The 15,920-nt window shown below is 38.1% G+C and overlaps 1 protein-coding gene across 3 annotated transcripts; it reads left to right on the plus strand.

The window, feature by feature from the left end:
* Positions 1-4,784: 4,784 nt before the first annotated feature.
* On the plus strand, positions 4,785-7,679 carry LOC104449012 (tubby-like F-box protein 5). 3 transcript variants are annotated; one of them, XM_018875294.2, is made up of 5 exons: positions 4,785-5,012; positions 5,362-5,819; positions 5,914-6,001; positions 6,456-6,588; positions 6,673-7,679. In XM_018875294.2, exons 2-5 carry the CDS (start codon positions 5,457-5,459, stop codon positions 7,352-7,354), a joined length of 1,266 nt encoding a protein of 421 aa, XP_018730839.1. In that variant the 5' UTR covers positions 4,785-5,012; positions 5,362-5,456; the 3' UTR covers positions 7,355-7,679. The 3 variants fall into 3 exon arrangements, with proteins under 3 accessions (XP_018730839.1, XP_010061299.1, XP_039171105.1); XM_010062997.3 differs by having other exon boundaries at positions 5,425-5,819; XM_039315171.1 differs by having other exon boundaries at positions 5,425-5,819; positions 6,676-7,679.
* Positions 7,680-15,920: the final 8,241 nt, after the last annotated feature.

Consider the following 15,920-nt stretch of genomic DNA (forward strand, 5'->3'; position numbering starts at 1 on the left):
AAATAGGATAGGAAAGTAAGACTAAAAATCTTGAACCTGAAAAGCCATCACACTTATATACATATATAACAACTGAGTCATATATACATACAGTATATTAACAAGTTAGGTTCTACTCAAGCTAGTTTAGTACATAAGTCTTGCAAACAAGAGTGGGGTTTCAATCATCTCCTAGATCCTCCTTTGGGTCCTCCTCGACAATCTCACCTTCCTCCATACTCCAGCTGGAGTCCACTACTAAGTACACCGGAGAGTCAGAATCGCCCTCGAACTTGGGATCCTTCGTATCAACCACCGATCCACCCTTGGGATTTGCTGTCCTCTTCCCAAACACTACCTCAAAAATGTACAGAGGTCATCAGATTTCGGTACCAGACCCACCCTTCATCCATCATTGTAATGGCGATACCACGACCGGTATTTGTGGGGCACTTTTTGGGGTTCACCCACATCAACCTAGATGGTGGATTTCACTAGTACATATTCCAAGCCTTCAGGGTGATGGTGTATTGGAATGTGATGACCTATCTTAGTGATTTCCTCCAGTATACGAAAATGCTTGGGAGAAGGTGGAGGTGCTGCCATCTATGGATCTGAAATGTTATCCCACAATGGGGTAAGACGACGTCTCAGCGAGTTCTACCCCCTAAGACTCGATTAGGAAGAAAATACGCTCTAAGAGCTGCCTAGGCACACCACGAGTCAGAGGACTTACCTTGGTCTCAATTCCTTATTGTCAGACAATAGAATTCAAATAGTTATTCACTCAGATCGAATCATTGATCAATCGACTCAATCGATTACATGTCACCACGACCTTCCTCTGGTCGGTACATTCAATACTATATCTATAAGGTCCTATTAATTCAGGACTGCTCACCCAAAGTTGAAAATTAGATAGTATAGCTCACCCAAAACTGATAATATAATATACTGTATATATGCTCACCAAAAACTGATAAATTAGGGCCCTTAGGCCAACATAGTATACTATATATACTCGCCAAAAGCTGATAATATATGCTCACCCAAAGTTCATATTATGGTATACTACTTCTATGCTCGCCCAAAGCTGATAAAGTAGGGCCCTCAGGCCAAAGTAGTTACCACTCCAATCATATAGCCAATTTCTTATTTTTATCATACTCGATAAAAATAGCCGTGTGTGGGTACACGGTCGGTATGAGCTAAAATGCCATAATTTCAAAATTTAACTTCCCACTGGCTTCAGCAGTCTAGAAATATATTTTTTGGCGCTGTAAACCCACACCAAATAAAAATCTAATTAATTATTAAAATTAATTAATTTAAAGATAAGTTCCTAATTTCACAATTAAATCACAATCAGTACAATTAAAAATCAATTAAATAAATAGATCACACCACTGCAATCAGCATAATTTTCCAGTCACCGACCATCTCGGTCTAATTTTCGAAAATTAATTAATTACAAAAATTATTAAATAAATGCAATAAATCCAACTTAAGCCTGTAATGCCTAATTAGACGCCGAAACGAACAAGAAAAATTTTCGAGACTCGTTAAATAAATACTAGAATCTATTTACTCACTAATTGCACTAACTATCCACCTAATATGCAATGACAATTAGTTAAATTCATTAATCTAATCTAATCTAACCACCTAATCCATCTTAGCCTAAACTAACCAACCCCTAAGCATAATTAACCTACTAAGTGAGGATTAGTGAGTTAAACTCACTTGTTTGGCAATCCGATCGGCTCAAATCGTCGGGGATGCAACCTGGCTCGATTCTCTCCAAAGCAGGCCTAGCTTTTGGGATTGGAAAGCAGGCCCAAAACAGCCTAACAAGTTGCTAGAAACCCATAACTTTTGCTTATGTTCTTGGCTATAAAGCAAAGGAAATGGAGCCGATTTAGACAAACAAGACCGACAGAGGCGACACAGGCACTCGGTGGCCATCGGCGGTGCTTTACGGCGGCTGAACGGGAGTGGGACGGCTCCAGCTAAGCTCCACAAGACATGGAATAACGGCTGGGACATCGAGACAGGCGAGACTAGGCGAAGGCATGTGCAGTGAGGCGTAGAGCAACGGCAGTACGCGAGACGGCGAACGGCAATGGCGTGCGGTTGAACCGGCAGCTTCGGCGGTGGCTTGACGGCAAGGCAGCTTCTAGTTCGGTTTTCTCCTCTTGAAGGCAGCAAGAAGAAAAGGAGATGGAGGTGGTCGACGGTGCTGAGGAGAGAGGGAGAGAATGAGGGAACCAAGGGGGACCACAAGCCTTATTCTCCCCCTCCATTGTCCCCTTGACCCTATCCCCTTGCATGGTTGTCTTCGACCACCCATTTCCAGCCTTCAAATCCTTCTAGAAACCATTTGAAATGGTCCAATTGTTGTAGGCTAGTGGGGGCACACGAATTCACAAGTCTTCTCCTTGAATTAGACACCAAATCTTCTTAATTCAACATAAACCGGCCTCTATAAAATCAACCGACACCTCATCGATCCACTTGGTATTTTTCATCACTGATACAACCCACTTGCATCCTAATTGTGCGATCAAAAACGATTCCCGATATTTTTTGGACAAAAATGGCCCTACCTCGACTTTTTCCCAAAAAATCTCGGTTTGCAGAAAAAAAATTTGAGACTGAGTCGACGCTTCTAAAATTAATTGTGACATGATAGAACTTTCAATGTCTGAAATTGGATTCAAATTTGTGGTTAATTTCAATCTAGCATGTTTTTAGCGTGACTTAGGCTACTGGATAGCTTTCAAGATTTTTTAATGCAAATGAGCCATGGTTGATTTTCTTCGAACCACAATGAACCCACTTGACATATTGGCAACTCTCAGTTGTCATGAAAATTTCGAGAATTCAAATACGGACACAAGATACCAAAACAATAGAAAAATCAATCTAGGGCCAGTCGACGAGAATTTTTCAATTTAGTGGAGTCACCCACGTTTAGCAACATATCTCAATCGAACCGACCTATCTCTATTCTCTAATCGATTTTTAACTGTGCCGTAATGGCCTCTAAAGATAAGCATGGTCGAGAAGCCGATTCCTAGTCGAATTATCAAGTCTATTACATTAAAATTCTTTAATAGCTTTCCCAAATAGTCTAGTTATCTCGAGAGTAATTAACTCTGAGAACAGCCCTATAGGCGTGGATTAATTTAATTGAAAGCAGAAGTGAAAATTTTGGATGTCACAATCTGCTTCTCCAATCCACCTTCAATGGATAGATTGAAGATGGCTTAAAAGAGAATGCCTCAAAAGCTATGTGTTAGAGGGGCGCAATTTAAAAAGATCAAGAAGGTTACTTCCATCTGTTTTTCTTAGCTATATGCTCTATGTCGTACTGTTTGTTTGAAATTAGTATTCGTGCTATTCAATGATTGTGCTAAGGATTAAATGTACAGGAGCAAGAGCAATTGAGTCTAGAAAGGATAAGTGCTAGCCATTTGTAACTTCCCAAGCAAATTACTAATGGAATCTAGCTTGTGTTATGGCTCTCTTATTTGCACATAGTTGCTTCATAGTTTTTCAAAAATCACGTTGATATGATCTTTATTTAGCAATTAACTAATTTCTGTAGAAGATCATCAAACTTTCTAAAACAACTCATTCACCAACAATCTATTCACGCCTCTATATTGTTAGCCACAAACAAAGTGTACAAGTGTAAGAGTTGTGGTTATGTCCTGATAGTGTGATCTATCATATAAAAGATAAACACTTGTTGGCTATAACTTGCAATGCTAATTACAAGTGGATTCCAGCTTGATTGTGGCTAATAGTTTTGAGAGTGAATGTAGGTTTGGTTTGGAATTAAGCCGAACAAGTGTTTATCTTTTAATTGAAATTGAAATGAGATGAAATAAGGCTATAACCAACAAAAAGAGGGTCGAGTACATTAGGACAAAAGCCATACAAAATCCCAAATTATGCCAATTGTGATACATTTACTCTAATTTTTTTATGACACAAGAAATCCAAAACTTATGTATATATGACCCATTTACCTTTCGTTAAAGTTTTGTAAGGAGAGCCATTAAAAATCAATCTATTGATGCCAAAAAGGAAACATTTGTTGACATAATACTAATGTGGCTTAAGTGAAATAAAAACGATATTGTTTTGACTAAAAATTATCTAACGAAACCTTGATGGAGGATAAATGTGTCACATAAGTATAAATTTGAGATTTTTTTATATAATAAGAAAAAGATTGTGGTAAATGTGTCATAAGAAATTATTAGGTAACAATTTTTAATTAATTGTGAGAATAACAATCTGTTTTGAAACACAAAAAAATTAAATAACTAATAATTACAAATTGTTATGAGGTCCACTTCTTCAAGAATTTATAACTCACAATATGTTGTTATTCTCACAATAGCTCATTTGTCGCAATTGATATAGTTTAGGGTTTTTGGTGTCACAAAATAAATTCAAGGTAAATATGTCACAATTAACGGTTTGGATTTTTTTTTTCAACTTCTCCCGTGCTTTAGTACGTAATGAATTTCTCGAAATATTATTTACATTGGAAAAGAGAGAAAAAAGAACCTATCTTGGAAATGATAAAAATTGTTTAATTAATTGTTTAACAGAAAGTTTTTTGGGCATATGTAAATAAAATGCTAAAACAAATCTGATGCAACAGCTGTCACGGGGTGTGGTGCACACGAGGATTTCTCTTAATGTGATTGGGTGGCAGAGTTAATCCTCGTAAGCGCTGACGCAGGGAAACCTATTGGTAACGTTAAAGCGATCGCACAATTTCTCAAAGCACCAAAACAGAAACAGAGGGAACAGAGGAAGTTAGAGAAAAATCCAAAAGAGAAAAAGAGGAAGAAGAAAGGCCTCCGGTTCTCGTACGCAGCTGCTCGGCTGGCGCTTCCGCAGCCGTGGCGGTGGACCGGTGGTTTCAGCCGTATCGTCTCGGGACGAAGAACAAACCAACTCATCGACGACGACGAGGAGCCCATTTACTAGATCGCTGAATATCTCACCGCGTAATCCAAAAAACTTCTTCTTTTCTTGCTCTTCTTCGTGTTCTTCGAGACATTGTAAGCGCTTGACAAACCGAGCATTCCATCTATTTCAATCCGCCTCGATCTGCGATTCTGGGCTTCGGAACTTTCTGGTTTTTGTTTGCTCTCATTTCCAATGCATCTATCTCCCCCAGTTTTTGCACGTTGAATGAATCTTTCTTTGAATTTGGGATTTGCCATATGGTTGCGCGTTCTTGTATCTGGCCTTGCATGATTCACCGAGTTAGAAGATGTTCCCTATTTGAATTTGCATTTTTATTACGAAACTCTCGTTCTCGACTAAAAGATAATCCATCATTGCCGAATTTAGAGACCCATCTCACGACGCCGTGGATTTCGACGGAAGCTCATGTGCACTTGGTTGGCTTTGTAGTTGGACCTAGCTACCGTTAGGACCTTGCGCAAATGCATATCAAGAGCATTGTACATGAGCTCAGGGAGATACGAGACAGAATCAAAGACATAGCGGGGAGAAAACTCGAGCGGAGACACGTGCATCGCCAAGGGAGATCGCACATTGTTCCTGAAACCACGGTTCCAACGCCTTCGTGTCCGGAGGCGGTACAGCAGGGGCCATGGGCTAATTTGCCTCCCGAATTGTTGCTTCACATAATAAAGCGTGTCGAGGCGAGCCAGATCTCATGGCCATCTCGGAGAGACATCGTTGCTTGTGCCTCAATTTGTAGATCGTGGAGAGAGGTCACCAAAGAGGCCGTGAAGACTGCGGAGCAATGTGGGCGCCTGACTTTCCCCATTTCTCTGAAGCAGGCAAACTCTTTTTGCTCATACACTTGTTTTCCCCTCAGCTTAGTTTCTGTAACTGTGACTTGAAATTAACTCCTTTTATCTTATTTTCTTTCAGCGAGGACCTAGAGATTTTCCAATCCAATGCTTCATTCGCAGGGACACGGCAAATTCAACCTTTTTCTTGTATCTCGGTTTGAGCCCCGGTAAAAATTTTGTTGCGAATCTTCATTGCTTATATTCTTCAGGGTTTATTGGACCTGAGTGAGACTAGGCCTGTGTGTGGACTTTGTAAGTGAAGTTTTTAAAAAACGCAGTTTCTACAATGTGGCGTAAGTTTGATCTTTGTGAACCGGTCAATTTACCAAATAATTCACGTTCCTTCTTTTTGTCATTTTCATTTGCCAACTCTAGCCCTTATATTTGTCTATAGCATCCAGCTTTCCCTGATTTGTCGAGATTGCATATTTAGGATGGTTGTAGGCATTAGAAGAACCTCCACTTCATAATAAATAGAGAAGATCGCTTTAGTATCGCACCTTTATTTTTCTAAAATGCCATCGATGAAATTTAGTATGTTGATGTGTTTTTTTTAATATCATAACTGTTTTGATCTTGAAACATATTATCGCTTCAACCATGGAATATCAATGATTACAGACCTGTCTGAGGGGACGAGCAAACTGCTTTTGGCTGCAAGAAAGATCAGAAGGGCCTTGAGCACAGATTTTGTAATATCATTCATAGCAGATGATTTTTCTCAAGCTGGAACTTCTTATGTCGGCAAACTGAGGTTGGTTCTGTCGTTTTTGTTGTGTCTGTTCGTGTAAGTTTTTCTTGTGTCTCTCTCTTCTCAGTTTAATTGTGAATTTTCCAGCAGGTCTAATTTCATAGGGACCAAATTCACTGTTTACGACAGTCAACCTCCATGGGACGCTGCAATCCAATCAAACCATAAGTCTCATGGAAGACAGAACCCAAAGCAGGTGCCTCCAAGTGTCCCTTCTGGAAAATTTAGTGTGGCCACCATATCTTATGAGCTTAATGTTCTCCGAAGCAAAGGCCCAAGGAGAATGCACTGCAACATCCGTTCAAATCCCACCTCTGCAATCCAGGAAGGCGGTACAGCCCCAACGCCAACAGAATTTTCAAGGATCTCTGTCGAGCCGTACTTGTCACCGCTGCCACTGCCAGCTTCAAATGGAAAGAAGCAGCTCAATGAGCATAGCTCCACCAGCTGCAAGCTGTTGAAGTCGACCCATGGTGCATGGGATCCATTGGTTCTGAGGAACAAAACTCCTAGATGGCACGAGCAGCTTCAGTGCTGGTGCCTGAACTTCAGAGGCCGTGTCACAATGGCCTCTGTCAAAAACTTTCAGCTAGTCGCTGCCTTGGAACCTTATCAAAACATTCCCACCACAGAACACGACAATGTGATACTGCAGTTTGGGAAGATTGGCAAAGATATATTCACTATGGATTACCTCTATCCTCTCTCTGCCTTTCAGGCCTTTGCAATCAGCTTGAGTAGTTTTGGCACCAAGCCAGCCTGCGAATGACCTCCGTCTTGGATGTGTCTTCTCTGTCGCTGGCCAAGAGCATGATGACATTTCTCCTGTTGTTGATTGTACATATTTTTCCATCGAAGAGATGTGCTTGGTAACTTTAGTAGTTCCCAGTAGTGGCTGCAGCATTGCAAGAGACAAAATATATCAACTGTTACCAATTTATTTTGATCTCAAACTTCTGCTTGCAGCAGCTTGCAGATGATAGGCATTGTCAGATGACTAGGATGTCGCCTGATTCTGTGGATCTTCTAGTTGTGTATTAAGCTCATGTGATACTTTCGAATGTACTTTTGGTATATCTTGATTATTTTGTCAACTTAGCTTTGGCACCGTGAGTCCTGCAAATGATAGGAGATAGGTGTTTGAGGACCATTATTCATTTTTAGACATTGAGCTCTAGATAGTACTGCAATTATTAGGACATTGTATGTTGCTGCTGATAAAATGTTTTGTAGCGAACAATTTCTTCTGAAGTAGATCCCACTTAATAAATGATCCCTAAAGAGATCTTGTTTCAAATATTTGCCATGCTAGTTGCTCAGCCTGAGTTTTGCACGGACATGTCTGTGATCACAATTTTGTATCATTAGTACGTAACCTCAGTTATAGGAGTTGAGATATAAAAGAAAAATTAGTATTTATTGAATCATTAGTAAAATACCACCGAGAGAGATAGTGATGCAGGAACATCCGACTAAGCTCCGTCGACGAACTCAACACTATCGATGGTGATCCACGCCAAGAAAGAATTTGGGCATAACGTGACTTGATGAATCCATAAATGAAATTATCAATGGAGAAAACTATTGATCATAAAAGCGACTATGGAGTTGTCGAATCACCATATCATATGCCAGATTCAAGGTCGAACAACAACCTACCAATGGGACGCTATTTTGGGTAATTTCTAGGGATGTTCAATGAGCTTTCAAGATGCTTATTTTTTGGTTAAGCTTGGTGGATAAATTTTGAATATAAGGGACGAGGTTGAAGAGTCAAGAATACAAGTTCCCATGTTATTAATTGTGTCTCTAAGTTCCTACGAGTCTTTATTGTTATGTAAGTTTCAAGAGTCGAAGTCTTAAGTCCCTAGGTTCTTTATTATGCTTTCTAGTTCGCAAATCCTTTAATGTTTCGGCAATTCCCTAGATATCGACTCTCTTCAAAATAGAGGAAGACTCTCCATTCTAACACAGATGATATTGATGAATAAAAATATTTGAGATGTCCTCTATATGAGCAAATATCTTTAAGAGTGGATATCTCCTATTTCAGTCTCTTTATCCTTAGAGAGTGGATTACTCCTCAGTGGTGAGCCAAGAAGCGCTTTATCCTCGGCTGGTGGTTTTCTTTTATGCCTTAGTGGTGAGATTCTCCTATTTGAAGTCCTCTAGCCTTGAGAATATTTCAATCTTTTTTGATCCCATGTATTATTCTCATTATGCACATAAGGGAGGAGCCGTATGAGGTGAAAATCTCACGTACGGTAACAGGTGGTTTGTCCTTTAAGCTTTGGTGGTGAACTTTGTCGATCCCGATCCTCCTCTTTGGTTAGTGGTGTGTCCTTTATACCTTGGTGTTGATCATCTTTCTTATATTATCCCTTCGACAGCCATCCTCTTATACACCATTCCCACACTTAACCCCAAAAATTTCCTATCCTGGAATCACTAGCCCCCCCCCACACACACATCAAGTTGGTATCAAAGCTCAAAGTTGAACTCATTTTGAGTGATTCCTTTCTGTTAATCAATTCATATTCAACATGAATGATCTGGTTTGAAGAGATTTGGCTTTGGAACAAGCATACAATAAAAGTCAAGATCGTGTAATACAAAATCTCCAGCGACAAATGGAGTGACTCCTCAATCTTCTAGAGGATCTGGCGAGACAAGGACAACCAACAATGCATCTTAATGATTGACATTGACCTGACGACTCGAATTCTCATCAAAGTTCTAATGGTGATTCCTATTTGGATGAGAAGAGATATAAGGTTGATGTCCTTAAATTGACAAAGTATGCTTCTCTTTGGTGGGTGAATCTAAACAATCAATGAGACAGAGAAGGAAAAAGCCAAATCAATTCTTGGAAAAACTTAAGAAGTTGATGAAGAAGAGGTTTTTGCTCAACAATTACAAGCAAGACTTGTTCCTCAAGCTTAATTCTCTAAGACAAAAAGGGTGTGAAGTTTCCATAAGTTCTAGAGCAAACCATCGCTTGTTTCCTTGGTGGAATAAATCAAGAATTTCTAATTTTGTTGAACTTCAACCTTATTGGTCTTTTGAAGGCATATGTAAGTTGGCCATCAAAGTTGAAAAGCAAATGAAGAATAACGAGAGGTTTTCTTTCAAAACCTCAACAAAGGGGACGTCCTACTTTAGGGGTGCTTCCTCGAGCAAGATCGAGAGTATGTCGACCAAAGACAAAGGCAAGGAGAAACTTGCCGAACCTTCTGAAAAAGTCCAAGAAACCAGATGGTGAAGCAAGGAAATACTTTAAGTGCCATGGTTATGGGCATTTACAAGCTAATTGTCCTAATCGGAGAGTTATGACTCTTCAAGAAATTGAGGAGATCAATTTGGCACTTCAAGAGGTTGAGAACAATCCGAACCAAAAAGGTTCCAAATCTAAAAAGGAAGAGGAGATTGTTGGGAAAGCTAATGACGGCGAGTTATTGGTTATCCAAAGAGCATTACATGCTGAACTTTCTCCTAATGAGAATGAGTAAAGGGAGAACATCTTTCACACCTGTTGTACTATTAACGGGAAGGTTTGTTCGGTAATCATTGATGGTAGCAGCTACACCAATGTTGCTTCAACAACCTTGGCTGACAAGCCGAAGCTTCCAACTACTAAACAACCTCCACTGTACAAGCTCTAGTGGCTCAGTCAAGGAAATGACCTCAAAGTAACCAAACGAGCTCCTATATCATTTTCGATTGGGAAGAATTATTGAGATCAAGTTGTGTGCAATGTGATTCCCATGGATGCATGTCACCTGTTATTGGGAAGGCCTTGGTAATATGATAGAAATGTTGTGTATGATAGGCATAAGAACAAGTACTTGTTTAAGAAGGAACAAAAATGCATTACTTTTGTACCCTTAATCATTTCGTGATACATAAAAATCAACCTAGGGAGGAAAACATGAGCAAGGAAAGTTTATTCTTGAGTGAAACACGAGTTAAGAGAGCCATTAGCAAACAAAAGAATGTATTTACTTTGCTTATGGTAGAAAAAAGAGTGAGATAGAGTGACTCGTGCACCCAAAAATGCATTCCTTGTTGAAAGAATTTGCAGATGTATTACTAAAAGAATTGCCACTTGGATGCCTCCAATAAGAGGTATTAAGCATCACATCGATTTGCTATTCGATGCTCCTCTACCAAACAAACTAGCTTGTTGATGCAATCTAGAAGAGACAATGGAGTTGCAAAGACAAGTCAATGAACTTATCGATAGAGGATATGTTCGAGAAAGCATGAGTCCATATTCAATTCTAGCTCTACTCGTGCCCAAGAAGAATGGTTCATTTAGAATGGATGTCGATAGTCGAGCCATCAACAACATCACCATTACATATAGTATCCCATTCCTAAACTTGATGATATGCTTTATGAATTATATGGTTCTTGTCATGACCCAACCCCTTGCGTCCCTAGGTGGAGGAAAAAAAATGTCGGGTTTAGGGATATTTAATCATGGGAGCTCCCTGATGGTACATGTCCCAAAAGATATCATCACTTCATCCTTCAAGATTGACCAAGTGAGTTTGCTCAATCAAGGTCATGAGCTCCCCCAAGCTTGTACTTCATGTGACAATGATAGTTGTTGTGATTTGCATCCACACATATGATACACCTTGAAAAGGAGAACATATGTGTATAGTGAATTTAGGGGTATCTTTACCATAGTAACCCTCTCAATAATACTTTCGTCCATAATGATGGCATCACTTTATCCTTTAGGAGATTTCTAGATCAAGTATGCTAAATTATGATGAGTCTTGTCAAGACCCATACCCTTTATGATGGATCCATTTATTATCAATGAGTTATTTAAGACAACCTAGATCAAAGTTAGGAGTCACCACTAGCCTCATTTTTGGGGTCGGCTAGAAAACCCAATCAAGGGTCAAAAGTGGTCCATCAATATCTATGCAACTAGAGATTCTAAGGTTTTGAGACTTGGGTTAATCTAACATTTCTATTAGCACATTTTCGGTACCTAACAGTTTATTGTGTTTCATAAGGTGTCCATGTGTGCCTTATTTACTTTTTCATGCTAATGAAACTTATTAGGTGATCATGCATGGATGGTCAATTTTATGTAATTCTATTTCTATCAAAAGAGAAAAAGAAAGAAAGTGGTCAATTTGAAATTTAAAGGCGGTACAATAAGTAAGCACCCAAAAATAGTTTAAGAAAAGCGATAAATAAATATTAAAAAAAAACAAACTTGCAACTTGTTGGGCATTTATACATCACAAAACAACTCGAAACATGTATAACAAATGGTGCAAAAATAGGGTTGGATTGGACATTGATCATTCATCATCTTTATGTCATGGGAATCACCACCTCTGTGGACCTATTCTAAGCCTAATCTGATACTAAGATTAGGTACATACAATATGAAAGAAAAAATCATCATTACAAACATACAAAAACAATCACAATCACAAAACAAATAAAAACAATCAAGGAATTACGATAGTATGCATAAATGATCAAGTTAGGCCTCAGGATCGACCTTTGTAATTCATGCAAGGATCCCCGTAGGACACTTACCCAATCCTTTTATTTCGTGACTTATAGCTATTAGTCACGATTTGTATTCTTGCTTGGTAACCAACGCTAAAAAGTCCCTAAAATGAGCTCTAAATGTGACCCAAAGGTGACCCATGAGATCATGCATCGCACCTATGCATACATTTAAAAATTATATGCATAGTTGAAATTAAACATGCAGGTAGGCCATCAAGCCTTAGTTCTCAATTAACCAAACAAGATTAGTGAGTCAACACTAGTCACTTATTCAGTCATCAAGCGTTAAACACAAACACATGCATTTGATAAAAATGAACATATTAAAAGCTAGGAAGTTCAAATGATGCCCAAAAAACCATTTAAAGAACAATCAAACAGTGGATTGTAAGGAAAATTGTTAATGGCATAGAAAAATTTATCATGGCTATGTAACAAATTTAATCATTAAGGCTAACTCGGGTACATCGATGTGCACATTGATCGAGTTTCGCAAATGCCCTAAATATGGTCCAGACCTAGACAACATAATTGCCAAGCCCAAAACATGATTTGGAAAATTTGGATGCAAAGCTTAACATGAAGACTTGAAAATTTTAAACACCATCACATGAAAAAAAATCAAGTTCAAACCAACAAAAATGTGAAATTCCAGATTTGTTTCAAACATTCAAAAGGTTTGAAAAGCATGATAAAAGGCTTTTTATTTTTCAAGATTTTTTGTGTACAAAGTTTAGAAAGTAAGGATTGAAACTCGTGAGACACGTAAACTTAGTTCAGCATGCAAGATGCTCTAAAAAAATCCTCGGAATCCTTATTGAAAAATTCAACAAAAATGACAAGAGGTCTAACTCAACAAAGGCAAAATAGGTATCATGAATTTCACTCAAATCAAATTTGTTGGCTAACTTAGAAAAAAAATGGAAAACAGGCCAAATGACATGCAAATGATGCAAAATTAGTGTCATTGGAAAGATTAAGATGTGCTTGAGACTTTTTAAGAGATGTCGAGTTCAATTAGAGTTTAATTCATGATCGAATGTTGACAATCAAGAAAGCATGCAAATCAACCATAAACAAATTAGAAAATGATACATGATGATTGACTTATCAAGCCACCTAAACAATGCACGAAAAATATAAATCCGAACATGATCTAGGGCTAAATGCAACAATCAAATTTGGTTGAGACATTTAACCCTAAATCTATATACAAAAAGTCACACAAATTCATTAACATTGATAGGTGACTTGCCGTTAAGGACAAAATGCATGACAATTTAGGTTATGACATGTCAACTTGATGCGCGGTTTTCACATGGTAAATGATCTTCAAATGAAGCATGCTATACATCCTCGTGAAGCTTCTGATATGCTCTAGACATGTCTAGAAGACCTCATGCGCTAATTTAGCTTTTAAGGAGCTCAAACAAATATATTTTTATAGGTTCATGTTCAGCCTCAATTACAACAAGGGCAGCACAGAATATGAGTCAGTTTCAATGATTTAAAGACATGCTAAAATTCTACAAAAATTTCTACATGTAGAATGCAATGTCCTGGTTGTTTCTATGAAGACACCTAAGTCTAATTTTATTCATGATAACCTACACGAAAATGGAAAATAGGACAATGTAGCCAACGTCACAAAACACAACAGTTTGAATATGTTTTTGCATGAACAATTGACCTAGTAAATGATGATCATTTGACATGAGTTATACAAATTTAGAAAGCTTATGATGCATACTTGAGTTATACAAATTTAGAAAGCTTATGATGCATACTACAACTTTCATGAATGATAGAAATTCAACCAAACAAGTTTATTGTCTCATTTTTTAGCAAACATAAGTTGGACTCAAATAGGACAAACTGGCCTAGTAACAATTTTTCTAGGTTTTGTCTACCCAAATCTGCTCCAAAAATTTTGAAAAAAAAAAAAAAATATATGATATGACCAACACATTTTCGTACAAATTCCATGAAGAAACCATCTCAAAATCTCAACACAAAAATTAGTAGAAAATTAGCAAACAAACAACACGTTCAAACATCAAAACACCATATCATTATGCAAAGCCAACAAAGCTTATCGTGTATTGTATAAAGATTCGCAAGTAGTGGAAGATTCAAAGATGATCAAAAAGGGGTGCAAGCTCATAAATAAATAGCCACAGCCTCAATCCCAAGCACTCAAATCAAAAGCAAACTCCTTACTACTAGAGATTTAAAAATATAACACCCAAAGGACAAAATCATTGGGAAAGTAGATGAAGAAATCAAGATCAGGTCATCTCTCAAAATTATGGTAAACTTCTTGGCTCTATATCCCAGCTAGAACCAAAAGGAATTGAAGAAGCCCACAGATGAAAATTGGATTGAAGCTATGCAAGATGAGCTGTATCAATTCAAGGTTAATGATGCATGGAAATCAGTCATAAGAACCAAAAGTCATTCAGTTATGGAAACAAAATGGGTATTTCGAAACAAACTTGATGAGAAAGATAATGTGATCCACAACAAGGCAAGGTTAGTTGCAAAAAGTTACTCATAGAAGGAAGGCATTGATTCAATGAAACTTATGCTCTTGTTGCTAGACTAGAAGCTATTCAATTACTACCATCATATGCTTGTTATCACAACTTCATACTGTATCAAATGGACGTCAAAAGTGCATTTCTAATTAAAAAAGAAGTCTATGTTGAGCAACCCCAGGGATTTGAGGATCCAAGTAGACCAGAGGATGTCTATCAACTCAAGAAGGCATTATACAAACTCAAGCAAGTACCAAGAGTTTGGTACAAAAGATTGCATACATTCTTAATCGATCATGATTTTGAGAAAGGTAAAGTAGTCACTAGACTCTTTATCAAGAAGAATGGTAAAGATTGCTCATCATCCAAATATATGTTAATGATATTATTGTTGGAGTCAATGATGATGTCTTGTGCAAGAATTTTGCAAACATTATGAAAAGCGAGTTCGAGATTGTCGCAACTTAACCCCCTCAAGTCCTTCAGTGGGGAGGAAAATGTCAAGTTTAGGGGCACTTGACCATGAGAGTTCCTTCATGGTTTGCATTCCAAAAGATGTCATCATCTCGTCTTTCAGGACAAACCATTGTAAGTTCTCTCATTCATGGTCGTGAGCTCTCCCAAGCTCATACCTCACATGACAACGGAAGATATCATGATTCTGAAAGGGCTAGTAACAACACCTAGAGGGGGGGTGAATAGGTGTGAACAAAAATTTTCGCAAGGCTTAGTAGAAATAATTTGCTTTTAGAAAATGATAGACTATGAACGAATTCAGAATTTAAGAATTTGATAAAACTTTAAACAAAATAAAGGAGTTCAAGGAAGAGAATAAGAACACAATGTTTATAGTTATTCGGCTTAGATCAAGCCTACGTTCATTCTCCCACGCTGACAACCCACTGGCTGGATTCCACTAAGAAACAAAAGAGATTTTATACCTTGATGATCTCAACTTCTCAATGAAGAGTTTGCTTCTCTTTACGAAGTCACACTATGAGTTTTTCTCTCTTTTGAGTACAAATTTGAACTCAGTAAATGAAATAGTAAGGAACAAGGAAGCTTTAGACTTTGAAATTTTTCTTGCGTGCACTCTATCGAACAACTGGAGAGTCTACCTTAAATACTCATCCATGCCTTTTCGACAGTTGGCACTTTCCAAAGGAGTTCTTCCAATTTACCCGTTGGACAAAATCAATCAATGAGATCTCAAGTCGTTTGATGATTTGTGATGAAAGCCCGTCAATCCTA

Source organism: Eucalyptus grandis, chromosome 6 (assembly GCF_016545825.1).
Source record: "Eucalyptus grandis isolate ANBG69807.140 chromosome 6, ASM1654582v1, whole genome shotgun sequence".
Taxonomy (NCBI): Eukaryota; Viridiplantae; Streptophyta; class Magnoliopsida; order Myrtales; family Myrtaceae; genus Eucalyptus; species Eucalyptus grandis.